The sequence below is a fragment of the Anguilla anguilla genome, chromosome 8 (assembly GCF_013347855.1).
Source record: "Anguilla anguilla isolate fAngAng1 chromosome 8, fAngAng1.pri, whole genome shotgun sequence".
Taxonomy (NCBI): domain Eukaryota; kingdom Metazoa; phylum Chordata; class Actinopteri; order Anguilliformes; family Anguillidae; genus Anguilla; species Anguilla anguilla.
The window spans coordinates 47,339,100-47,365,232 of NC_049208.1; the positions used below are offsets into that span (position 1 = coordinate 47,339,100).

At 49.3% G+C, this 26,133-nt stretch overlaps 1 protein-coding gene across 1 annotated transcript; it reads left to right on the forward strand.

Annotated features, from left to right (window-relative positions):
- Positions 1-341: 341 nt before the first annotated feature.
- Positions 342-20,405, forward strand: LOC118233576 (nuclear receptor subfamily 2 group F member 5-like). Its single transcript, XM_035429335.1, has 4 exons — positions 342-1,849; positions 13,797-14,083; positions 15,733-15,979; positions 18,791-20,405. The coding sequence occupies exons 1-4, from the start codon at positions 1,483-1,485 to the stop codon at positions 19,105-19,107; spliced, it is 1,218 nt and encodes a 405-aa protein (XP_035285226.1). The 5' UTR covers positions 342-1,482; the 3' UTR covers positions 19,108-20,405.
- Positions 20,406-26,133: the final 5,728 nt, after the last annotated feature.

A 26,133-nucleotide genomic window follows, 5' to 3' on the forward strand; every position in this document is an offset into this window, starting at 1 on the left:
ACTGGTTATTCGTTTCGGTCGCTATTTTGCTGAGTATGCTCTCGCGTGAAGGATATCATCATCTAATCACTAAGAAAAAGACAATTGTCTGTATTACTGTTTAAACACACTAGACAACACATACGTGATAGTCCCTCCGAAGAACCCGTGATACACACAGACTGACAGGCCCGGACGTCATGTGAGGGGAAGTTCTTCTGTGATGGCACCTATCATTTGCCAATATTCTCTCCATCAATCAGGAGCTGGTGAGGGCAGCTACAAGAAGACCGGTTGGATAATACTGACTCCCTCGAATTTTTCTGACCAATTGGCACAGACAAAATGCTGCCTACCGCGAGGCGTGAATGAGGGGACCTTGTCCATATATGGTAGTACTGCCCTAATAAGGAACACGACCTCCAAACCACGAGTATGCATGGCTGTTTAGTGTCACTTTCAGGAGAGTCTTAATTATGCGTCTCAGAAATGGGACCTACAGCCAGCGGGTGAAGTACGCGCTACTATCAGAGTTATTTGTTTCAGTTTCTTCCTTTTTTTGGTTTAACAACACATTGGATTTCACCGGGTTATGAACGCTGGACATTTCTCTTCTAGCGTAAGCTGTTTTTTCAGGCACAGTTTAAATTGTCGTATTTTTAGCATGTGATGAGAAAAAAATATTTGAGTATTTCATGAAATTGTCAGCAGAGTGCGATAGTACTTCTACATAAGCCAGTTTGTTGCTTAACACAAATGCACTCATCATAACGTAGGCTATTTTTTAATAATCACAACAAGTATAGTCGATTGTTGCATGCTTGCCGAGCTAATGTTCGACTTGAAGAGGGCATAGACCTCTAGACCCCTTAGTTTGCATGAAAATAAAAAAAGAAAGTAAATTTAAATAAATTAGCTGGAATGATTGGTCAGTACATGCGGCCATATCAGTATGCATTTGGTACAACTGGATTACGCGTCAACGCACTGGACTTTACTGCGCTGAGCCGTCATCTTACGTTTTTCCTAAAAAAAATTTTTTTAACTCGAATTCGTCCATACTGAGTGGACACAGGTAGCCGACGACTCTTTCAACTGTGATATCGATCGTTGTCTGCGCGAAAACTTCGCTTTCAGTTACGTGTTTCTACTTGTCTGTAGGATTCCCTAAAGGATCTTTCGGTTGGAGCGGAAGGTCGGTCAGATTTTTTTTGTTTTGTTTTGTTTTGTTTTGTTTAATACAAAATAGATCTTGTTAAATATAACTTGGCCTAATAGTTTAGGCTAGTTAAGGTGACAGTTGCTTCGTTCATTTGGGGTCCCAGAACACAGGTAACAGCTCACACCTATTTCGTACATCGCTTCTGGATGAAGAGGGAAGAGCCTTTCTCCAAACCTTGTTTTCGTGAAACGTCAGAGCCGAGTCCCATCACCTTCCAGTGGAGCGGGTTCAGACTGCGTTCTGCGTGTCTGTCGTTCAAAACTTAAGTGTTGCGGGATAGCATGGCAATGGTAGTAACCCAGTGGCAAGAAACCATTTCAGGAGACCCCGGCCCCCAGCTGCAGATGTGCAGTCAGGAGTCGGGTGGAACGCCGGGGACACCTTCTGGTTCTACGCCTGGGAACGACGGTCTTTCCGGGGACAAAATCCCGAATGTGGACTGCATGGTTTGCGGGGACAAGTCGAGCGGCAAGCACTACGGCCAGTTCACCTGCGAAGGCTGCAAGAGCTTTTTCAAGCGTTCAGTGCGGCGGAACCTGAGCTACACCTGCCGGGGGAACCGCGACTGTCCCATCGACCAGCACCACCGGAACCAGTGCCAATACTGTCGCCTGAAGAAGTGCCTAAAAGTCGGCATGAGACGAGAGGGTAAGTTGCTGTTTGGGATTTTTTCCCTTAGTGGCGAGAAAGCGAATTTCAAGATATCTTTACACTGCACGTATATTCGTGGTTGGCCTAGAAGGTTTTATTTTCTATTCATTTATTTTTGCTTAAACAATCCGTTGGTGGAGTGCCCTCAAAAATGCCTCTGCGCAAAAGTTTTAAGACTGCTAGCACGCAGCTGCCGCGGGGAGTCATCGCGTAATACGGGCGATTGTTTTCTCTCTCTCTCTCTCTCTCTCTCAGCCCTTGGCAAGGGGTGGGGTGGGGGGGGCGCATTACAGAAATAGCGCAGTGATAATTGCATCCCTAAATGCACTCCAGGCCGGATCGGTTCGATTCATAACAGCGCCGTCATTGTACTCTTTCTCCGGAGGGACTCCATTGTGTCGCCGCTAATGATGCGGTTTGCTCCCCGACACCCTCGGTTCTCCGCGACAACGGCGCGCTACATTTGTCGTATTGTGTATGATTAAGAACGGGTCAAGTAGTGTAAAAGAGGGACAATGGCATGGTGTTCGTGGAACAAAGTGATTGAGCTTTAATCAGGTAGTTAGTGTTCAGCCGCGCCGTGTTTAATCCGACTGTTTGTGTCAGTTTTAACACAAGCGAATCAAAGAGACATACCCCCGCCCCCGCCCTCAAAAAAGTTAGCTTTTGTGGATATTCGGGTTGTCCACAAAGCTGTCCGCTGCTTGAAATTACATGTGATAAAATAGAAAAACGGTTAATCTCTCTGCAATACAAATGGCCTTTCAATCAAAGCGCCACAACTAGGCTAGTTATGTAAAATAATGTATAATTCACTGAAACATGTAGTTCCTGGTCATTTGATGTTATAAAGCACAATGGCATGCATACAGAAGTAAGATTCTGTGATTCGGTTTTAAAAAAAAAAAATTTTTTTAAACAAAATAACATTTTTAAAGTCATAATCGCACAACAAATTTAACAGAAACAGTCATAATCGCACAACAAATTTAACTGAAACAGTTCCAAACGTGCGTGAGCTGAATTCACCTACAGCACACATTTTCCCAAAAATGATAGAATATATTCTCGTTAAAGAGGATGAACATGAAACATCGGTATTTATTTATATCAACCAGTTGAGTTTCTGTAGAAGTATCTTAGTGGACCGAATAACACAAACACGTAAATGAGATTCTTTAAAGTACGTAGAGAACATGTCTTGTCAAAAATGGAAAAGGTCCTTGACCACCCCCCTCCTCTCCCCCGCTTCTCAGGCACGCGGCGGCCCGCGGCGCTCGCCGCGAGGCTTTGTGTAACTAAAGGTTTAGCCTTGTTATGGCATTTACGCAGTTTTATTTAACCAACATCAAGGATAAGTCAATATAGCAAATGAGAATAAGGATAAGACGTGACGTCTGTCGTTAAAGTGAAATAATAGGCTATTAAAAGACTTTGCCGAAGGAATCGGTAATATGGTTTCATAGCCAAATGAAAATAGCGCACAGTTGTTGCTGTCCAACTTATAGTTTTCTTCACGTCATGCACCCCGAGCTATTTACTACGTTATTGAAGTTGAATGTGAGATAGCTCATTTTGGAACATCTGGGCAAACAAGATTTAATTATGTCAAATACTCAAAAGAGCTGGTAACATAGCCTGGTTCAATGGGTCGAAACGAATTAACGAATTAGTTAAAAAAAGAAAAAAGTAGGCTACCTATAAAAGATTTGTTCGTCAGTAAGCTTTGAAACACGTGCTCACTTGGAGTTAGGCCACGTTATTATTTTTATTTTTTTGTAGGCGTGTCTGTAGCCTACGTGATCTGCAGTCAACACTGCATCCCGGTGGTGTGATTATATTTTGGGAATATACATTGAGAACACCCCACGGCGAATTCATTCAGTTAGGCCTTTCGAAGATTGATTGGACCCCCTGCGGTAAACCCCCGATGCACGTGAGAGCGCTGACCTTTTTGCGTACCCATATATAAACCGACAAGACAGTAGAAGTAAATTCGATTGTGATCATCCGCGCATTTAAAAACAGAAAGAGGGGGGAACACGTGGGCCCACGAAGGTTTTCACGCTAAGCGAGTACGATTTGCAACGCATACTACTCACACAAATATGAGACTTTGATGTTTTCACTTTCCATTCAACTTTCCTTGCAGTTACACGCAGGGAGAGATCGCCGATATTTCACAGATAAGTGCCTGCCGCACTTGTGATCCAGCTGACGACAGGCTCGTCAAGCCAAATGCAAGACCTTATTCTGTAATTTGTATTTTAATTACGGATTACGTGTACCATTATCCGCGTCCTTACAGCTACATTTAAATTAATATTAATAATGAAATTAAATTAAATAAGAAATAGCCTACTATTTAAAGGTCTTCGTGCAGCCTTAGATTATATTATGTAGGCCTGTCTACTGTGATTTATACTTTGAACGAAATAAAAGATTCCATGTCACCTCAGAAAGCATTTGCAAACAAATTCCAACATCGTATGTTCATGTAAAATGTTTTATTTTACCAACTTTGTCTCGGAGCAGCTTTTCTCATTGGGTAAGAAGCTTACACCTCGACTGCCTAAAATGCGTTAATTTTTAAATGGGAGAAAATTGGCAGAACATTAGAAAAGCACGACGTCTGTAAACAGTCCAAATACAATATATTAAAAACAAATATAGGTCCACAAATGTCGGAGCTCTTGAATAATTAACCACGATTCAGTTTGTATGAAAAACATATTTATCCGCGTCATCTCCCCTTCAACGGAGGACCGTGTCCAATACGTTCGAGAATGCTATGCAATAACAGCTTCCTTTCTCCCGGCTCGGGAGTTATGCATAAGTCATATGCCCACTGGACTGCACGCGTCACCATATGGAGACGCGAGACCACAACTGCTGCGAAGTGGATTATGTGGTTGTGAATATTTGGGAGGCACGGCCGTGCGCATTTTGTTCGGCAGTCAGGACATATTGCAGTGCAAATACACATTTAACCACGAGGCGAGGGACTAACCTTGTTCTGTCAGATTGTCAATTGACATTTCAAAAGTTTCAATATTGTGAGCCTATGATCAGAAATATGTGATTAGAATATTCTTAAGTGAACATTCTAATGTGGATGTAGCTATCACTATTAGTGACTGAAAGCAATGGAGTTGTAGAACACTGACTTACAATTTTGAAAAAAATAAATAAAAATAAATCCCAGAATAAACATGCTCTTGAAAGGGATAAACATCATAATCAGTTGTCTACTCTACTCAGTTAAAAAGTACACTGGAATGTGGGAACAAATGATAGCTTTTAAGAATTGAATGAACACTGGACATGTTAATGTTGCCTGTTTTTAAGAATTTACTGAATGCAAGATTTGCCTGGTAATCATTATCAGTTAAAAGACAAAACTGATCTGAGACCAGCATTTCTACTCTGAGGTGATTTACGAGTACAGGCTCTGACACAAACTTTTCACCCACAACCCCCCCGTTCCCCCCCCCCCCCCCCCCCCCCCTTCACCAATCATGCGAACAGTTTCCTGTCCTGTTCTCGGAACCCTACCTACTGGAGCGGTCACTCGGGATGGGGGAAAACAGCGACTGTACCAGCGTTCCCCTTTCCATCTCTCCTTCTTCCCGTTCTCTCGTTCTTCGTCCATGGGGCGAGTGGCAGCGGGGGGGGGGGGGGGGAACGTTTTTCGCTGACCGCAGCCCCGCTTTTCCGGACGAGGCCGCTCGCTCTCGACCCTTCGCTCGGCGGCAGAGAAACTGCGCTTTTCAGCTTCCTGTTTCCTGTGCGCTGCTAAGAGCGCGTGTCAGGGTCCCGATTACGACAGCCAGTGACACCGACTCCCAAAAAGAGTGTGTTAGCACAGCAGAGAGGCTCCTCTGGCTCAGGCGGGGCGCTTCAGGGGGCACCGTGGACAGCCGTTAGCACTCCGGTTCTGACCCGAGGGTTTTTCGCATCCTAAATGGAGTTGTCACCCCTGACAGGTACATCACCTGTCACTCTTGGTCGGTTGACGTGTGTCTTTTGTGAATGTGTTGTTTCACAGTCATTTTAAAACGACTCCAGACTGCACAAGTGTTAAAAACTGCAAGCTCAGTCGGTTGGCCATAATAGTTATGCCAATGCCACAGTACTGACGGCTGGAGAAGTATTGTTAAACAGGTCAGAGTTTTTTGGGGGTTTTTTTACACTCTGTTAGACGTTCAGTTGTTTGGATGCCAAAAACGTATTTGGTTATGCTGTTTGTTCCTTGCGAGCCATAGGCACTTAACCAGATGAAGCGATGGATTTGTGGCCAACATACTCAGCCGCCCTTGGCATGGAAAGTGCTAGGCGTTCCCTCGACCTCACACACACACACACGCAGGCACACACACACACGTACACACACACACACGCACACACACACGCACACACGTACACACACACACACGCACACACACACACACACACACACACACACACGTACACACACACACACGCACACACACACACACATATGCAGGCACGCACACACACACACACACACACTCACACACACGCATGCACGCGCGCGCACGCACGCACGCACACGCACACACACACAAGCAGGCACGCACACACGCACACACACACACACACACGCGCAGGCACGCACACACGCAGGCACACACGCAGGCACGCACACACACACACACACACGCAGGCACACACACACGGACACACACACACACACACACACACTGACTGGGTCAGTACTCAGGCCCACCGCACACACACACACACACACACACACACACGCAGGTACGCACACACGCACACACATACATACACGCATGCACACACACACACACACACACACATGCTGACTGAATCAGTACTGAGGCCCACTGCGCACACACACGCGTGTGCACACACACGCACACATACACACGCACACACACAGGCCCACCTTCCTGCAGTAAAATACCAGCTGATGATCTGTATCATGGAGGTGCTGCAGTCTGCTCCCGAACTGCAGCTTGCAGTGTCATGTGTGTTGACATGCATTTGTCTCCATATAAACTTTTACTGTGTTTTTGTGTGTGTGTCTACCTGTGTGTGTGGCCTGTGTGTGTGGGTTCAAGGGACCTTGTTGGCAAGGGTGTAGTAGCGAGTTTGACATTTGGGGGACGACGACCCATTTGCTCCCCAGCCCCTACCCCTGCCCACCTCCACAATAAATATTATAGTTTGTGGAAAAGTTAATTGGTTCCATCAGAGCCAGCTATGGGTATTAAAGATGCAGACACATGCTAGCCTCATCCATTCTCAAGTGCAAGAGCTGGATTTGTGTTTCTTTATTGTTCTGTATGAATGTAAAATATCTTTTAGTGAGTAATGACCAAAGGTGTACTTAATAAACGTTCAATAAATGTGTCTTACACAAAGTGTGGGGTGCAGATAAGGCATGCCAACTGAACAAAGTTGAAGAAGAACTACTCTACACCTCAACACCTCCTCCCCTCCACCTCTCTACCCATCCAAACCCAGTCAGATCTATCAAAACCTATTCATTTATATTATCAGAGAATATGACATGGAGAAAGACAGAGAGATAGATGGATAGTTTGCCCTCACGAGGAAATATTTTCACTGTTACGTGCAGGCATATGAGAATATTCCAAAAATACAACTCATACAAAACATGTCTTTGAATTCCCTATTTTTTCCTACCCAACTTTCACTCTCAAAAAATAAAGGAAGATTTTGGTTATGAGAAAACCCTACTACACTTCTTCGCTTCCACCTCGTCGTCAAAATGCCGTTCTGTGTGCAGCGTTAAGTAAATACCTACGTTGAGTCGGATTGAACATCGGAATGGATCCGTTTCTGGACCGCTTTTGTTGCTGCGCTTTTGGACTAAGGAATGCAGGACATAAATGAAGTGAAGATGCCAAATCAGCCACTGGGCCATCCAAATTTTAGCCCAGCTCCAGTGTTTTCTACGAACACTTCAAGGCGTTGCAGTTTCAGAAAAGTCTATCGACAGCTAGACTCATGATGAAACCATAAAAGGTTCTATTCTTTGATACACATTAGGCACCCAAGAATGTAGTCAAATAATGCGTGTTCAATTTGTGATGTATCAAACCGTACAAACCTGCTGCACTATATATAAAGATTGGGCCCCACTATACAATAAAGATTAGGCCCCATTATACAATAAAGGTTAGGCCCCATTAAAAGGAATGATATTTGCTGTGTTGGGCGGACTTGTTCACTGCGTTCCTGCAGCATGAAGTCCATGAACGTGCACTTTTTTTGGTACAGTTATTGGGGGGGACAAGGGGGGGGGGGGGCATGTCTCCTCCTGTCCCCCTGCTTGTAGGTAATTAGTAGCCTGGGTCGTGCTTTGTGTGTTTGTTGTGTGTGTGTGTGCGTGTGTTTAAGGGACTGCACTAGTGGTTGTGTCATGTGCAGATGTGTCAATGCACGTGTGTGTGTGTGTGTGTGTGACTGCATGTGTGTGTGTGTGATTGTGTGTGTGTGTGTGTGTGTGTGATTGTGTGTGTGTGTGTTTGTGTGTGTGTGATTGTGTGTGTGTGTGTGTGTGTGTGTGTGATTGTGTGTGTGTGTGTGTGATTGTGTGTGTGTGTGTGTGTGTGTGATTGTGTGTGTGTGTGTGATTGTGTGTGTGTGTGTGTGTGTGTGTGTGTGTGTGATTGTGTGTGTGTGTGTGATTGTGTGTGTGTGTGTGTGTGTGTGTGTGTGTGTGATTGTGTGTGTGTGTGTGTGTGTGTGATTGTGTGTGTGTGTGTGTGTGTGTGTGTGTGTGTTTGTATGTGTGTATCTGTTCATGCGTGTAAGGCATGTTGTCGGTGGCTGGTAGCCTGGACCACGCTATGTGCTGTCCGACAGCACAGAGAGCCGAGCGGGGGACTTGTTTCCGACGGTGATGCGATGTGGAACTCTGGACCCGAGCCAGGCGTCCTCACGCGGCGCGCGTTCTCCGTCGCCCGTGGATACGGAATGTTCGCCGCCGCGCGGGCCGCGCTCCCCGCTCCCTCCCCGACGGCGGCGTCCTCGGCTGACCCGGCGTTTCGCTGAGATCTGGGTCAGGGGAGACCAGACGTTAATAACAGGGCGGACCGGGGGGCGGGGGGGCCGAGTGCAAACAGCCCAGGCGCAGTTTGTTTCGGGGGGTAAACACAGCCCGCTGACAAACAGGCTCGGGCCACATCGATTCCAGACCGTCGATCTGTTTGTGTGAACAGGCAGTTGGACAGAGCCCCCCCCCATAGACCCTGCTGGAGATATTTAATGGCCTTAGCTGCACAGTTGTGCGTGGGTCATTGACATGCCTCCCCCCCCCACCGCCCCCCCCCCCCCCCCCCCAAATCCATCAGTATCCCTGTGAAATACTGTTGACAGAATGGAGACTGGAGGAAAAGTACCCACAGTGGCAGGAATTCACATGTAGTAGATTAGCCAAAAATATTATGATTAATTATTACAGCACAAACATCCAGAGCTGGCGGGTTTTTTTAAAATTGTAAGACATTTTAATTGCGCAGTATTGTGTTTTTATGTGTCTTCTGTGGCGAATGGTCCCCCGGTAATTCCTTCCTCCTTCACCCCTGATACCTCCTCGCCCGCCACCCGGTCCACGGTTGCGTCCTCCACCTTCGATCGGTCGGTCCTCAAACGTTCTTGCTTAGGGCCAGAAAAATCCTACAGCCAGCTCTGTGAAGATCAAAAGCAACAGAATGATCACTCGATCATTTTCCTTTATTTTCCTCTGATGGTTTCCACTTGTGGCCATTTGGTGGCACTGGTGAGCACAGCTGACGGTGTAACCGACATTTATTATGGAGCCGCTTGTTTTATTTTCCCCCTGGGTATCCAGGAAGTGGTGTCCACCGATCACCGTTGGCTTTGTCCTGTTGGTTGTTACCAAAGTTCTCCATGATTGGTGGAGCTTCTCTCTACCAGAGGAGTTTTCTACCAATAGGGTGACCTCAGAACTGTCTTAGCCTATATCTTGTCACCCCTGGCGGAGTGCGAACAGCAGAACTCCAGCTGAGACTCGACAGTCTCAGACTGGCCGAGATCTTGGCCCCTGTTGTGAGTGGCGGACGCAGGGTCAGGGTCAGCCAGGGTGATGTATGTTGGGATGTGTGAAAGAGACCGGTGACTCACTTGCTTTTAAAATGGCTGCCATTTACGCTTCCTCTTCCCGCCCTTTTAAGTGGCTCATTTCAAAAGCTCTTTACCGTTATGCTGCACCCACCATGCGGGTCTGAAGTCTTTTACAGCAAACATACTGTAAGTATGTGGATCCTTGGGAAAATATCATGATGAATATATTTTGTTTTTGTTCTGTTTTTTTTTTTTTTTTTTTGCATCTGTGCATTTTTTATATTTTGTACCAGAATTGCCGCCTTGCAAGAAGGAGGTTCTGGGTTCCAGTCCCAGCCGGCCGGATCCTCTCTGTGCGGAGTTCTGCCCGTGTTTTTTGTGGGTTCCTTCTGGGTACTCCGGTTCCCTCCCACGAGACATGCACTCTCCAGGGTTCACTTGGGGAAGAGACATTGATCCGTTGTGGCTACCTTGGCTAAATAAAGGAGAAACAAATCATATAAAGCACAGCATCACATAAGAACACATCAAAATGAGTTCAGGCAACTGAGCCCATCTAGGCTTACCGTTTTCCCACAAAAGTAGTGTCTGTTCAAAGGTCTGTACCTCTACTACATGCACGGGAAAGCTGTTCCACGCATTGACAACTCTCTGCGTGAAAAAAACTTTCTGATATCCAAGCAGAATTTATCATTGCCTAATGGAGGCCCAGTGCTTACTTGTAAGCAGTTTGTTTCCTAGCTTACTTGAGCTTTTCAGTACCGGTTCACACATAGATGTTTGAGCATTTTCCTTCCTGTTTGCACGCGGAAGTTTGCTTGCTCAACTAAGCTTTAAAAACCCATTCCGCCCCATCTCTCTCCAGTTGGCCTGAAATTTCCCTTCCGTTCCAAGCAGTTCCATCTCTGCCCATCTTTGACCTTTACGGTCCTTCTTCGTTAAACGGACGTGGTCTAATAAATTTATGGCTGTATGAACACGACCAGGCTGTTAGCCTTATGTCTGATAGGTCCCCCCAAGTTGCGGAGAGTTACTTACTCTGTAGGTGGAGCTCCAACAGGAAGCAGCGATTCCAGCCAACCACAGTTTACCGATAACATAATGCTGGCTAACACTTTTTCAGAACCAGTCAGATTGCGGGAAACCAGTCTGACCAATTGCTAACTTCCCTTTCTGGTTGCTGAAGAGATTGAGCCTGAGTTTGAGACTACCCGAGCAGGCCACTGACAGGGGAATTTTGGGCGGTGAGTCTCCAGTGAGCAAAAGCCGGAATCTAAACGTCTAGAGAGGTGGAGATCTAGCTCGAGAGACGTTTTGACGGAAACAGACTTGGTTAACCCCAATATAGCTCAGGTTTTTACCGGGATATAGCCTGGCTACGTCCAAGTTAGCTGGAAAACTTTCGTTTTTGTGCCAAAATGTAGGTTTGCGCCTGAACACCTAGAAAGTGTTTCTCTGACTTTTCACCGCAAAGAATGTTCAGTGGGACTGCAGAGTTTAGCTGCTGTGCCCATCCCCTGTAGTCCTGTTCGATCCCTCTCGCTTCCTCTCTCTTTCTCTCCCTCCATCACGCTGGTGTACCCTCCTCCCTCTCCCTCCCCCTCATTCTGTAATCCAAAACAGATGCCTCTCCCTGTTTCCAGGACACCTCATGGGGGAAGGGGCGGGGCGTTCAGGGGGCAGATTTGGCAAAAAAAAAAAAAAAAAAGCCCCTCATCCACGCGTGGAGCGGGTGGGATAGTTTCACTCTCTGCTGGAATTACTTTTTTTTTGGGAGGGATGACTGGCAGCTGCAGGACCAGGATAAGCGTGTGCTCCTGGCGTCCCGCCGGCCACAGCCGCGGCTCTCGACAGCAGGTGCGAAGCTCCGCCCCCGTCGCTCACGGCGACGGCGGCCCGGCCGCGGCCTGCCTCTGAAAGCCTTGTGGCTCGGCGCTTTGCCTGGCTTAGCCTGGTTAGCCAGCGGCCGAACTCGTTATTTAACTAAAGGCCAGATTTAGGTTCACAGCGTGTTTTTGCACACACCATCCACTGTCGTGGCCAGTGACATTTGTAGAGACACCAGTCTTGGCAGGCTTTAGTTAACTGGTTGCTTAGCGGACGGCCATATCCAGAGCATTTTAGAAAGCTTAGTTTGAGAGCGACAGAAAAGAAAACGTTCCCGCCGTACAACGGGAGGTTTTACCAAAAACGATTGAGGTTAAGTAACAGGCACAGGGGTACAAGAACCATGCCCCAACTGGGATTTAAACCCGTAACCTCTCAGTTGTAAGCTCACTTCCTGAACCGCTACACTACAGTCAATCTTCCAAACTGCCTGTTTTTTTTTACTACCCAGAAGCTTCTCAGGAAAGGATGTGTTCTGAGTCATGAATCACACAGGTTTATTGTTCCCTGTTTGGATATGAATTGTTAAATTAGTTGTCCACTGGCTACTCACCCCTATGTTCAGAAGATGTTATGTAATACACAACCCACCAACCTCCAACCACCACACCACCCGCTAACCGCTACCCACAAACCACTACCCACCGCACCACCCGCCACACACCGTCCGGGCGTATGCAAAGCCTGAAGTGTGAGAAACGGCCCCCAGCACACTTCTGGTCTCCATTATTTATTGGGAGAGTGCCGCAGGACCTTTGTGCATTTGTACCGTACACACACACTTTTTTCGCTCGCTAATGCGACTGTCTCTCGTCACGGTAACACAGGATCGCACATGATCACGTGATGGAGGGCTGGGCAAGGTGGGGCTTCAGGAGAACACATTTTATCTTGATAATTGTCATTTAATTAATTAATTGAAGAACCCGAAGAAACAAACAAATAAAAATTCCTTTTTAAATGCTGTAAAAATATAGATCATTAAAAATCAATGCTTTTTGAATTTGAATTTGAATTGCATGCTTCATCCAAGGTGCTTTTCCTTGATTATGTTTTGTACATGGACATTTACCGCGATCCATTTTTACAGTTTAAGCGCCTCGTTACCGTTGAAGTACCCCTGCTCGGTCGCTAACTGAGTAGCCCTACAGTATGAGCTCTGAGGGTTCAGTCGGGGCTCAGGGTTCAGGGTTCAGGATTCAGACTCAGTTAAACTGTCCACAGAAAGCCACGTTCTCTGTTGAACTCGCGTTGTGGACCGACGTGTGTTGTGCAAGAGGCGAGGCGACGTGGCGGTGGTCCCTGACCCGCGCGGCCCCGTCTGTGCAGACGCAGGCCCCGCCCAGCACGCGTCACAGAGCTCCGCCGCCGCTACCGCTAAGCGCTAAAACAGGAGCCGCCAGACTCGTCTGCCTCGGGCAAATAAACTGTGTGTTTAATCCAGAGCTCTGATCGATACCGGGTTTGTTTGAAAGACTGCGGCCTACAGCCCTGGGCCTGCAGGGTCAGCCGGTGTTTGTGTTCACCTTGAGATCGGCAACTAATTCAAACCCAGCAAAAAAACAACAAAAAACAGCTGAGGTCAGTTAGCTGTGTAATGAACTGCTTTATTTGGTCTATGAAGTCCCTCTCTCTCAGAAATTAGGATTTTTAAAATTCTTTTTTTTAAAAATTATTATTAAAGGGAACTTAAACTCCCCCTCTCCCTCTCTCTCCTTCCTTCCCTTTCTCTCCCCCTCTCTCCCCTTCCCCCCCTCCCTCTCTCTCCCCTCTCTCTCTCTCTCCCCCCCCCCTCCCCCCCTCCCTCTCCCCCTCTCTCACCCTCCCCCCCTCCCTCCCTCCCCCTCTCTCTCTGTCTCCCCCTCCCTCCCCCTCCCTCTCTCTCTCCCTCTCTCCCCCCCTCTCTCTCTCCCTCTCTCTCCCCTCTCTCCCCCCCTCCCTCTCTCTCTCTCAGCGGTCCAGCGAGGCCGTATGTCTAACTCGCAGGCCAGCCCGGGCCAGCAGTACCTGCCCAACGGGGGCGACGCGTTCGGCGGGCAGCCGCCCTACCTGTCGGGCTTCGTCTCGCTGCTGCTGCGGGCCGAGCCGTACCCCGCCACCCGCTACGGCGCCCAGTGCGCCCAGTCCGCCAACCTGATGGGCATCGAGAACATCTGCGAGCTGGCGGCCCGCCTGCTCTTCAGCGCCGTGGAGTGGGCCAAGAACATCCCCTTCTTCCCCGACCTGCAGCTCATGGACCAGGTGAGGCGGCGGCGGCGGTGGCGGCGTAGCGTACAGAACTGGCCTCCTAACCTAACTGATTCCACTCTCTGATTCCAGTCAGTTATATACTGAAGAAATGCAAGGGGTGGCAGTGTAGCACTGTGGGTGAGGAACTGGGCTTGTACCCGAACGGTCACGGTTTCGATCCCTGGGTAGGACACTGCCATTGAACCCTTGAGCAAGGTACTTAACTTGAATTGCTTCAGTATATATCCAGCTGCATACATGGATACAGTGTAAAAAATGGTATGTAAAAGTTGTGTAAGTCGCTCTGGTGTCTGCTAAATGCCTGTAATGTAATGTAACTTAATCTGCATTGCTGCAGTATTAATCCAGCTGTATAATCGGAATGTAAATGCTGTGTGATCTTGTGTAAGTCGGTCTGGATAAGAGGGTCTGCTAAAGGCCTGTAATGTAATGTAATGTGAGGCTGCAAGCGTGCATTCAGTCCGCATCGTTGTTGTCTTCTACAGCATGCGGCTAAGCGTATCACTTTCTTGTTTTCTGTTTGAGCTGTCTGTTAGTTAGGGTGGAACGGTGGTGCGGTGGGTAGCACTGTCGCCTCACCGCAAGAAGTTCCCGCGTTTCAATGCTGGCCTGGGCCTTTCTGTGTGGAGTTTGCGTGTTCTCCCCGAGTCTGCCCAAGATAAGCGGATATAGGAAATGGATGGATGTTCGTTAGTTACAGAACATAGTTGTGTGCAGTCACTCAGTGACTGATTTAAGTTGCGGTCTGTTGTTTTGCTGATTTCGAGTAGTTTCACCTGAAGGTATTTAAGTGCTGTTTAGCCACTCGTGTTTCGTTTGGCTTAACATTACTTTCTGACCTAGCCGATGCTCACTGTGCGAACTGGACTTGTGAATGGCTATGAATAACTGTTACATAATGAGTATTGCACCTTATTGAACTTGCGTTATGTAGTCGTTCCAATGACCTTTGGTGTGCGTTTATCGTACTTCGCTTTGGATAAAAGCATCTGCCAAATAAATGTAATGTAATGTAATGTAATGCTGCCCAGCCTGCCCCCACCCGCCAAATCCACCAACCAGCCAGAAGAAGGATGTTCGGGAATCCCTAAATTCCCTGGGGGGGGGGGGGGGGGGGCCTGGCAACAAGGTGTGCGGACTCTTTAGCCAATCGATGACCTAAATGAGCCACACCTGCGCCCAGCGAGAACATTCCGAAAAACTGGCAGACGCTGCGGCCCTCCGGGACCGGAGTTTGACGCCAGTGCCTTAGGAAGCCAAGCTGACGCCTGTGTGGGCCACATGGCCTGCTTCCCTCGCCTAACTGGAGCGCTCCTTAGAGAGAGGGGGTTTCAGGGAGGTTTCAAAGGTCTGAGATGTAGGGGTGTTTTTTTACTCGAAGTGTCAAGCTTTTGCCATTTGTATTGCCAATGTTGTATTACATCCGTTCTGACTAAACTAATACATTACAGGCATTTTAGCAGACACTCTTATCCAGAGCGACTTAAACAGGGCTGGACGAGGGGAGATTTGTGGGGGGGGTTGAGGGTGGGCTGCCCAGCGGCCCGTGACGGCGTCTCCTGGACCGCTGCCATTCCGTGGTGCCCTCCGGCAGCGGCCCCGGCTCTGAGCGCGCCGTCTCCCCTGTCGCCGTCTCCTAGGTGACGCTGCTGCGCATGTCGTGGAGCGAGCTGTTCGTGCTGAACGCCGCCCAGTGCTCCATGCCCCTGCACGTGGCGCCCCTGCTGGCCGCCGCCGGCCTGCACGCCTCGCCCATGTCCGCCGAGCGCGTGGTGGCCTTCATGGACCACATCCGCGTCTTCCAGGAGCAGGTGGAGAAGCTGAAGGCCCTGCAGGTGGACACGGCCGAGTACTCCTGCCTCAAGTCCATCGTGCTCTTCACCTCCGGTCAGTGCTCCAGCCGGCCGCCGCTGCTCGGCCTGTCAGTCAGGCAGTTAGTCAGTCATCAGACAGTCAGTCTGCAGTCAGTCAGTCAGTCATTAAACAGTCAGTCTACAGTCAGTCAATCAGTCATTAAACAGTCAGTCTACAGTCAGTCAATCAGTCAGACAGACAGTCAGTCATCAGTCAGTCAGTCTGCAGTCAGTCATCAGTCAGTCATCAGACAGTCAGTCAGACAGTCAGTCATCAGACAGTCAGTCTGCAGTCAGTCATCAGTCAGTCATCAGACAGTCAGTCAGTCAGTCATCAGACAGTCAGTCTACAATCACTCAGTCATTCATCAGACAGTCAGTCTACAGTCAGTCAGACAGACAGTCAGTCAGTCATCAGTCAGTCAGTCAAATATTAGCAAGCTTATCTGTTCTGATTGGGTGGACCCACAACCTACAGAATCAACAACAGAAAAAGTTACCAAGGAATATTATGTTTGTGGCATAATGTGGATTGTGTTATTGAACCTTTAGCACATTCCAGATATCGACCTGTACTTTCAAGCAGTAATTCAATCTGACTCCAGCAATGATGTTGTCGTAAAATTGTATATTGGAATAACATAACAGTCCTTCACCTCGTATGCTTGCCGGGGTGCATCGTAGCGTGGTTTCCTCTGTGAAATCGCACAGCGGATATCGGGGGCAGATAGACACAGGTGGGATAAGTTAGCAGCTGTCCGGATAGCCGTGATTTAGATTTTTTTAATTTATTTTTTTCCTCTCAGAGTTGGCACTTTCTCACTCTCCACTAAGCCTGTCAGGAAGGCTCAGCCAACACCTCTCCTCTGGGCTGTTTTTGTCAGCCCTCGCTTTATTCATGTGTTCCATCCATTATTGAGAGCTAGCAGGCACCCCCCCCCCCCCCCCCCCCCCCCCCCCCCCCGTCATCGCCACGGCTGAATTATGCATGCCGAAAAAAACCCGCGAAGGGGGTTAGATACCAGGCCCAGCGCTGACCTACATAACCCCTGCAGCCCGGGGCATCTATCTGATCCGCACCACCCCCCCCCCCCGCCCACCCTGTCCTGCCCAAGTAACTATGCCCCCCTCCTTACTTTACCCCCCCCCCCCACACACACACACACATATCCTTCTGTGACCGACTGGGACAGACTAACAGGGAGAGGGAAACTGGAGGGGCAGGGGGTAGGAGTTGGGGTGGAGGGGTAGGGGGTAGGGGTTGGAGTGGAGGGGTGGAGGGGTAGGGGGTACGGGTTGGGGTGGATGGGTAGAGGGTTAGGGAGTAGGGGGTAGGGGTTGGGGTGGAGGGGTGGAGGGGTAGGGGGTAGGGGTTAGAGTGGAGGGGTAGGGGTAGGGGTTGGAGTGGAGGGGTAGGGGTTGGGGTGGAGGGGTAGGGGGTAGGGGTTAGAGTGGAGGGGTAGGGGTAGGGGTTGGAGTGGAGGGGTAGAGGGTTAGGGAGTAGGGGGTAGGGGTTGGAGTGGAGGGGTAGGGGGTAGGGGTTGGGGTGGATGGGTAGAGGGTTAGGGAGTAGGGGGTAGGGGTTAGAGTGGAGGGGTGGAGGGGTAGGGGGTAGGGGTTGGAGTGGAGGGGTAGGGGGTAGGGGTTGGGGTGGATGGGTAGAGGGTTAGGGAGTAGGGGGTAGGGGTTAGAGTGGAGGGGTGGAGGGGTAGGGGTTAGAGTGGAGGGGTGGAGGGGTAGGGGGTAGGGGTTGGGGTGGATGGGTAGAGGGTTAGGGAGTAGGGGGTAGGGGTTAGAGTGGAGGGGTGGAGGGGTTGGGGTGGATGGGTAGAGGGTTAGGGAGTAGGGGGTAGGGGTTAGAGTGGAGGGGTGGAGGGGTAGGGGTAGGGGTTGGGGTGGATGGGTAGAGGGTTAGGGAGTAGGGGGTAGGGGTTAGAGTGGAGGGGTGGAGGGGTAGGGGTTGGGGTGTAGGGGTAGAAGGGTAGGGATTGGGGTGGAGGGGTAGGGGTTGGGGTGGAGGGGTGGAGGGGTAGGGGGTAGGGGTTGGGGTGGATGGGTAGAGGGTTAGGGAGTAGGGGGTAGGGGTTAGAGTGGAGGGGTGTGAAGGTGCTCTGCCGCCCGTCGACCCCCCCGCCATTCCGGAGGGCGAGCAGGTCTCGGATCGCGCCCCCGCAGCGCACCCCACCTCAGGTGATTGACAGGAGGGGGTGCGAGCATCGCACTTTGACCTTTGCCTCCGCCCGATGACCCCGCGGTCCTCGGCAGCTGCTGGCGCATTTCTGCGATGACATAACACTGCACTCAGTGACAATGACAGCTCCTGAATCCCTGTCTGACCCTGAAGTCTACTTTAGTTTTTTTTTAAGAATGGAAAACACACATATACATAAAGAAATATACCATGAGAAAGCTGGGATAGAGGGCACAGTCATGAAGTGCCTTGCAGCTGCACATTGTTTAATTACAACTGCAGAAACTCTACAGTTACTGGCTACACAACCGTAATGGCAAAGAGATAATTGCACTAATTGTTGTAGGTTGAGTGACATGGCCCTTGTAAGTAGACGCACCAACCAATAAAGTGAGTGAGAAGCACAAACATGGCTGCCGAGAGCTTTTCTTGGTGAAATTCCCGAGCTCAGGACAATAATATTTACCACAAGTTTACAGTATATCCCCCCCCCCCCCCCCCCCCCCCCCCCTCCTCCCTGACGGCAGTCCTGCACCGGCCCTCCAGGACTGTAATTACACACGGCTAGACATTAGCCTGTTGTCAAACCTGACTAACGTTCTCAAACCCTGTGTGCGCTCTGTGCCCCCCCCCCCCCCCCCCCCCCCCCCGCAGACGCCATGGGCCTGTCGGACGTGGCCCACGTGGAGAGCGTGCAGGAGAAGTCCCAGTGCGCCCTGGAGGAGTACGTGCGCAACCAGTACCCCGGCCAGCCCAGCCGCTTCGGACGCCTCCTCCTCCGGCTGCCCTCCCTGCGCGTGGTCTCCTCGCCCGTCATCGAGCAGCTCTTCTTCGTCCGCCTGGTGGGGAAGACGCCCATCGAGACCCTGCTGCGCGACATGCTGCTCTCCGGCTCCAGCTACAACTGGCCCTACATGCCTGTCCAGAGGGACCGCCCTCTTCCTCTCCAGTACCACGAAAACGGGCCTTGACCACGCCCACGCCCCGCCCCGCCCCCCCCAATCCCTGTCCCTGTCCCTTACGCCCTCACCTGCACCGCTCCCCCTACCGTCACAAACGTTGCCATGCACACTTGCTCAGGGACCCCGCCCACCAACCAGACCACGCCCACCGAACCCCCCCCCCCCCACCCACATTATTCCGCCCAATAGCGTCACAGACACTGCCTGTCACTCGGTCTGTTGCCGTGCAGCCCTGAGTGGGACCTGTGCAGCCAGAGAAGGGATTGGCTGAGAAGGCTGGAGCACGATTTGTCACAAGTGGAAAGTTCAAGCATTTCAAACTTTCTTAAAAACCTCTCTCTGAAGGCTCAACCCTGATTCAGGAACCACAGTGGCCACGTTCCTGTCTTTCTGAATCAGCTGATCCAGGGATCAGAAGCTGCCGGAAGCTTCGGATCTGATGTACAGACTACCTGCTGGCACATAGTTTTAGTTGCTGTGTGTTTTTGTGTGTGTGAATGTGTGTATGCTGGTATTAACTCAAGCAGAAGAAGAGTCCATACACTGGCCTGTGGACCTTCTAGACCCTGGCAGAGGATTAAATGGTTAAGGCCAAAGAAGGGCAGGGCAAGGCTACAGGTGAGGCGGGAAAACTGACCAAACAGGTAAGCATGTTGGCCTTTGGTGGCACTTACAGGATCAGCTATAGCCTTCGCCAAACCAGCACACACACTCTGTGTAGACTATGGGCGAGGCCCCAGGGAAGAGGCTGGTGGTCTTCAGTGTGCAAGTCCTCACAACTCTACAGGTAGAAGATGTGGTGGAACTGAGAACTGGGATCCAAGCACTCTTCCCACCACAAAGGCCCAACGGGCATGATGGGATTTGTAGTCCGTGAAATGATTGGACAGCTCCAGCAACAACCAGCATTGTGGGCCAAAGACACTGTACGCAATCAAGCTGTGCGCTCACCCCCAAAACTCTTGAGCCGAATCAGAGCTTGAGAGAGCCTTTCTCTTCAATCTGCATTGTAAAACAATATTTTTTTTATCTTCACAAATGCAACGTGGGACAAATCTTGTCGGCGTAATAAAGTGCAAAGTTACCGGAACTGGACGTTGGAATCACAAGCCATGGGGAACACTGAGATGACTGCCACCTCAGCCTTTGGATTGCTCTTAGTTAGAGAAATATTTGTGTTAGACTCTCTCTCTCTCTTTCTCTCTCTCTCTCTAATTCTCTATCTCTCTTGCTCTCTCTCTCTATCTCTCCTTTATTTGGAAGTTGGTCGAGTCAACAAATTTGAATAAAATGTTGTCGTCCTCTGACTGATGTGTGCGACGTTTCTTGACCTGGAGACCAGAGCTGCCCCACCTCGCCAGGGCGTGTGCGCGCTAAAGCAGTCTGTTAGATGAGAACATACAGGGCTTTGCATCTACATTGCATTGCCACCATTTCACAGACGCTCTTATCCAGAGTGACTTACACAACCTTTTTTTGCATTGTTACATACTACACCAAAGCAATTTGGGTTAAGTACTTTGCTCACACATACAACACCGGTGTCCTAACCTGGGACTCAAACCTGCAACGTTTGGGTTACAAACCCAAATTCCCTTTACAGCGGCCTTGATGCCAATCTTGTTTGAGGGTTCAGGGGAGGTGAAGGTGGATGTTTTTTTTTTTTTTTTTGACGGAACAGCATTTGCGTTCTCGCTCCCTCCGTGGCCATCGTAGCCGGCGAGCTGGCGGAATTTGGCGTGAGGTGCCGGCAGGTTGCCCCGGAAACGGGCGAGCCGTACGACCACGGGAAGCCGACGCCCTTCGTCCCCCCCTGGGTTGTAACGTTCCGCTTATTCGAAAAAATGGAAATAGGGCCGACTCCCGGCTTGTCCGTATCGCCGTGAAATATTATGAGGAGCAGCCGCCTTCAAACCCCCCCCCTCAATCCCCATTTCCCCTGAGCTGGGCTGACGGTGCTCGGGGGTGACTTACAAGCTCATTCCAGAGCTGTCGCTGCGGGACCCCGGTGCCCCCCCCCCGTACGTGACCCTTTTTTAAACTTTAATGTGCGTCGTCAGGGTTACACACGCGGAACCTTCGGGCTTTCCGTTACGTCCTACGGTCGCAAGCGAATCCGAAATCTGACTAAAACCCGAAACGCGCGTGGGAGCGTATGTGCAGCGTATGAGTGCTGAGGAATATGCTCTTCAGAAGGGAAAACACGCTCAAAGCGTGACTTGGATTTATGCTAAATACCTGGACGTGAATGTTTGATGTTGCTGGGCAGCACCGGTACACACACACTATACACACGTTAAAAGTCATATCTCATAGATCGGACTCTCTGAAGCCACATTATGTCAAAAAACAGCTGTGCGTGCCATGAAGAATAGAAGTCCCATAGCCGCATTGAGCTTATTGTGCTATATTGCAAATGATTACATAAATCTGTAACCGATCAAATTAAAGATGAGGCGAATCGGTATGTTCCGAATTGGTGAAAGTGTGTCACCAAAAATAACCATGTGGAAGCCAATGAAGAATTCAAAGACCAAGCAAATGATAACGAGCTAAACCTGAATTGTCTTAGCAAGTTTAAGGAACAAATTATGAAAGAACTTAACGCAATGCATTCAGCAACCTTGATTAAGCAAGAGACTGGCTGTAACATAAGCAAGTATAAATGTGGGTCTACAGGACCGAGTTTGAGAAGCACTGTCATACACATTGCTACTTTACTCTGGGGTTGACAGTGGAGGATGGGTCCCCCTCTACAGCTGGGTTTCCCCCGAAATTTCTTCCCATCGGGGAGTTTTTGTCACTCCACTTGGGAATGTTTTTTTTTACCTGCTTGCTTTTTGGGGTTTCAGGCCTGGTTTTTGTCCGGTTTTCCTTCTGGTTGCTCTGTAAAGCACCTTCGTGACAGCTTTCTGTCAAGAATCACCTTAGAAATGAAATTGATCTGATTAGATTTTTGGGTTCAGGTTTTATTTGATACGCTGCACATTAGAAATCTTCCTGGCTCTCATTAAGGTTGGTAATGAGCGACCCCCTTTTTTTCTGTCTCCGTAGCTGAGAAGGGGTGGCGTTTGAAGCAGATCGTTCCCCGGCAGACATCGAGGGCCATCGCCGTGGTGATAAATCACGTGCGTCTTAATTTTGCGGTGACCCCCGTCACTGGTGACCAACCCCCCCACCCACCCCCCCACCCCCTCACCCATCGTCAAACAAAAGGGTGCTCACCGGCGAGGACTAACCGCCCCTCTCCGCTTCCCTACCGACCGGGACGCTGGTCAATTTCCGTTTTTTGGCAGAGGCTCCTGGAGACTTATAGGGGCTAATAAGTCTCAGCAACAATGTTGAAATGGCCGGGGGGGGGGGGGGGGGGGGGGCAAGTAAATCATCTTGTGTGTGTGTGTGTGTGAGTGTTTATGTGCGTGTGTGCGTGCGTGTGTGTGAGTGTGTGTGTCTGTGTGCATGTCCGTGAGTGTGTGTGTCTGCGTGCACGTCTGTGAGTGTGTGTCTGTGTGCATGTCTGTGAGTGTGTGTATGTCTGTGGGTTTATGCCTGTGAGTGTGTGTATGTGTGTACGCCTGTGTATGTGTGCATGTCTGTGAGTGTACATGCCTGTGAGAGTGTGCATGTTTGCGTGCGTGTATATCTGTGAGTGTGTTTGCATGTCTGTGAGTGCATGTATGTCTCTGTGCATGTGAGTGTGTGTATGTGTGTGTGTGTGTGCATGCCTGCATACACATTTGTATATGTGCATGTGCGCGTATGTGCGTTTGGGGTGATGCCATTTTAAAAAATCTGCTACATAGACAAGCTGTCTTTTTCCTTCCAAAGGGGGCGGGGTTGGAGGGATTATTTTGCCAATGGTGTCAAAATCAATAGGCGGGGCTTCACGCCGAATTGAGGTCATCCTTTGTTCTTCGAAAGGGACCGCTTCCTAGAACACGTCAGGGGTTTCTCACCGCCGTCGGCCCCCGAAAAGACAGCGTCTGTCCAGAGGGGTCGGTCGAGTCTGCTCCCCCCCTTGCACAGCCCACGGGGACAGTATGCCCCTTTCCCCCTTGAGGGAAAACACAGGTGTGGTCCTGAGAAAACGGCCTCTCTCCCACACACCTGGCCGTCCTTACAGGTGCCTGGTCAAAAAAAAAAAAAAAATTTCAGTACAACCAGAAACAGTGGCAAAATGTCCAAAAACATCCATGTCCATAACCCCTCACCCTTCTTCCTGGTAAAGAAATTACCTGCAGCCGGACAGTAATGAACATCAGATTAAAATCCACACTGTGTGTTATAAGAGGCCAATGTGGATCAAATGTACTCTGCTAAGAGTAAAAAGTACTCTATTAGAGTTCCTCCCATGAAGGACGTATTGCTGACTGTATTACAGAGCAGCACCATCAGTATTAAACATGAGAGAATTGTTTTGTTCATTCAATTGTGTTGTAGGGAAGACTGGGTTAATATAGGCCGGTGGGTAAATATTTCCGCCTCAACTTCCAGGGATAGTGATGGTCCTTTCTTAAATTGGTATCAGTGTATTTCACATAGCAACAAGGCTCTGAAACCCATAATATTTCACAAGCTGAATACAAAGTACAATAAGCCTATTTATGAAAATGTTAATTTATCATGATTTTGGCACATCTTACCCCCTGCGAGACAGCCATGCAGATGGAGATGAGCGATCTAGTCAGCCATGTGGGGTAAAATATTTGGTTCACAGCTTTGGAACATATTCACAGGAACACACAGCCCCCAAAGTTGGGACTTGCAGTCTTACCTGTCGGCCGGTCCCATCGCCACAACACCTACGGTCACTTTAGGAAGGGGCAATCTAGTGCACACTGATCTTCAGAAATGTGCAGTCACTGTGCTTCTTGTCACGCAACTAAGACATTGCAGTTATTGCACAAGAGGACTGTAGAATCCTAACAGCTGGCACAAGCAGAGCACAGGTAATGTGCATGTGCAGTGCAGGTAATGTGCAGGTGCAGCACAGGTAATGTGCAGGTGCAGCGCAGGTAATGGGTGCAGCACAGGTAATGTGCATGTGCAGCACAGGTAATGTGCATGTGCAGTGCAGGTAATGTGCAGGTGCAGCGCAGGTAATGTGCATGTGCAGCACAGGTAATGTGCATGTGCAGGGCAGGTAATGTGCAGGTGCAGTGCAGGTAATGGGTGCAGCACAGGTAATGTGCAGGTGCAGAGCAGGTAATGTGCAGGTGCAGCACAGGTAATGTGCATGTGCAGCACAGGAAATGTACATGTGATACGCAGGTGCAGCACAGGTAATGTGCAGGTGCAGCACAGGTAATGTGCATGTGCAGCGCAGGTAATGTGCATGTGCAGCGCAGGTAATGTGCAGGTGCAGCGTAGGTAATAAGCATGTGTAGCACAGGTAATGTTCATGTGCAGCACCACCAACTGATTTAGTCCTCTGAGTTTTATCAGTGCATGGGCCAGGAATACCAATAGCTGCAGGCTCGATGGCAAATTAGATCACAGCAAAATCATATTGAGCCCAGGGGGAGTAATTGCGGCCGGGTAACTCTGGCGGAGATGGGGCTGTCATTCAACAGTAAACGAGGGGGAACGGTATTGGTCAACCATCCAAAGACTGAAAGAAAAAAGAGAGAGGGAAAAATAATAATAATAGATTCGGCCCTTTGCCCTTTAGGCGATTGTCCCATGATGCATTTCACCCCTTCCATAAATCAAAGCGATAGAACGCGCTCGCGTTTGCGCGTGAAGCCGGACGGGCCGCGACGTATTTCAAGCTCCGCTCCATCTGCGCGTGATGACTTATAAATGCCCCGGGACCAGTGAATCACGGCGGCTTTCCGTGCACGCGCGGGGCTCTACCCTTCCGCCAGATGCCTCAACGACCTTCCCTGGGGTCACACATCACAGTAGAACGCTGGTGGCTGCCCCTTCCCACGTTCTGTGTCTTTCATGTCGAATTAGCAACCAAAAATCAAACAAATTAATTCACATAAAATAGGATGAGTAGACTATGCTATAAAGAGATTGTATGAAGTTAACTTTCAAGTTAATGTTCAATGGTCATTTCTGGCTAGCAGTAGCTTGCTAGCAAGCTATTTACCATAAATCTAGAAATAGAATGAAACAACCAAATAATCAACTATGAAATATTTTCACTTGTGTGACCATTGATTAATTTCATTTTCATAGGGAAAGAGCTAACACATCCACACAGGCTAAAATGTAAATAAATAAATAAATAAATACGGAAACCTAGACTAATTTGAAATTCATTGAATCAAAGTAATCGTAGGAAATGTAACTTTCGCAGTCTTAATTAAGACTGCGTTAAAACCCCATTCATTTGGCAGTATCAACACTGCGTAAAAATGGGAAAGCAATTAAACGGCTAACGTCAACGAGAGCAGCCTTCAGACAGACCGCTCAAAGCGCGTCCCACCAGCTGCGCGGTTATTTTCTGTGACGGCCGCGAAGCTTTCCCAACCCCGCGCCATAGAGGATCATTGTGCCCTTGCCAACTCCCACAGCGAGTCATGGAACAACTTCTCACCTGCGCCATTGTCGGCCGGCAAGTCTCAATGTGGGGTAATTGGGGAATGGGTATTCGGGGACCAGCTTCGCTTTTGTTCCCGATGTGAGAACAGTTGACCTGGATGTGTGGGATCCCGGCGCTCCGTTAATTGGCGCACTAGCTGTGGTGGACTTCACGTGTTTCTCTCTCTCTCTCTCTCTCTCTCTGTTTGTGGGCGCGCGCGCGTGTGCGTACGTGCGTGTGAATGACAAACACAGTTTGCTGACCGTGCTGCCTCTCTGATTAAAGTCCAGCCGCATTAGAGCGATGGAGGGCGTGGATTCACAAACACGTGTGGTTTTTGCTTTTGGGAGCAGTGTCAGGAGTCGATGGTCTCTTTGTTTTTCTACCCTGTCCACTGCACTGTGCGCGCGCATAATGCGCAGAATGCATATACACCTTTTTTGATCACCTTTTTGGCTATTTTTTGTTAGTGTGACTGTGTTTTTGTCTCTCACTGTCTCTCA

Excerpts from the sequence above, each read along its gene's own strand:
- LOC118233576 (XM_035429335.1), top strand. The coding sequence starts at position 1,483 with ATGGCAATGGTAGTAACCCAGTGGCAAGAAACCATTTCAGGAGACCCC. Across the intron at positions 1,850-13,796 it reads AGTCGGCATGAGACGAGAGG|CGGTCCAGCGAGGCCGTATG; the intron begins GTAAGTTGCTGT and ends TCTCTCTCTCAG. Across the intron at positions 15,980-18,790 it reads CATCGTGCTCTTCACCTCCG|ACGCCATGGGCCTGTCGGAC; the intron begins GTCAGTGCTCCA and ends CCCCCCCCGCAG.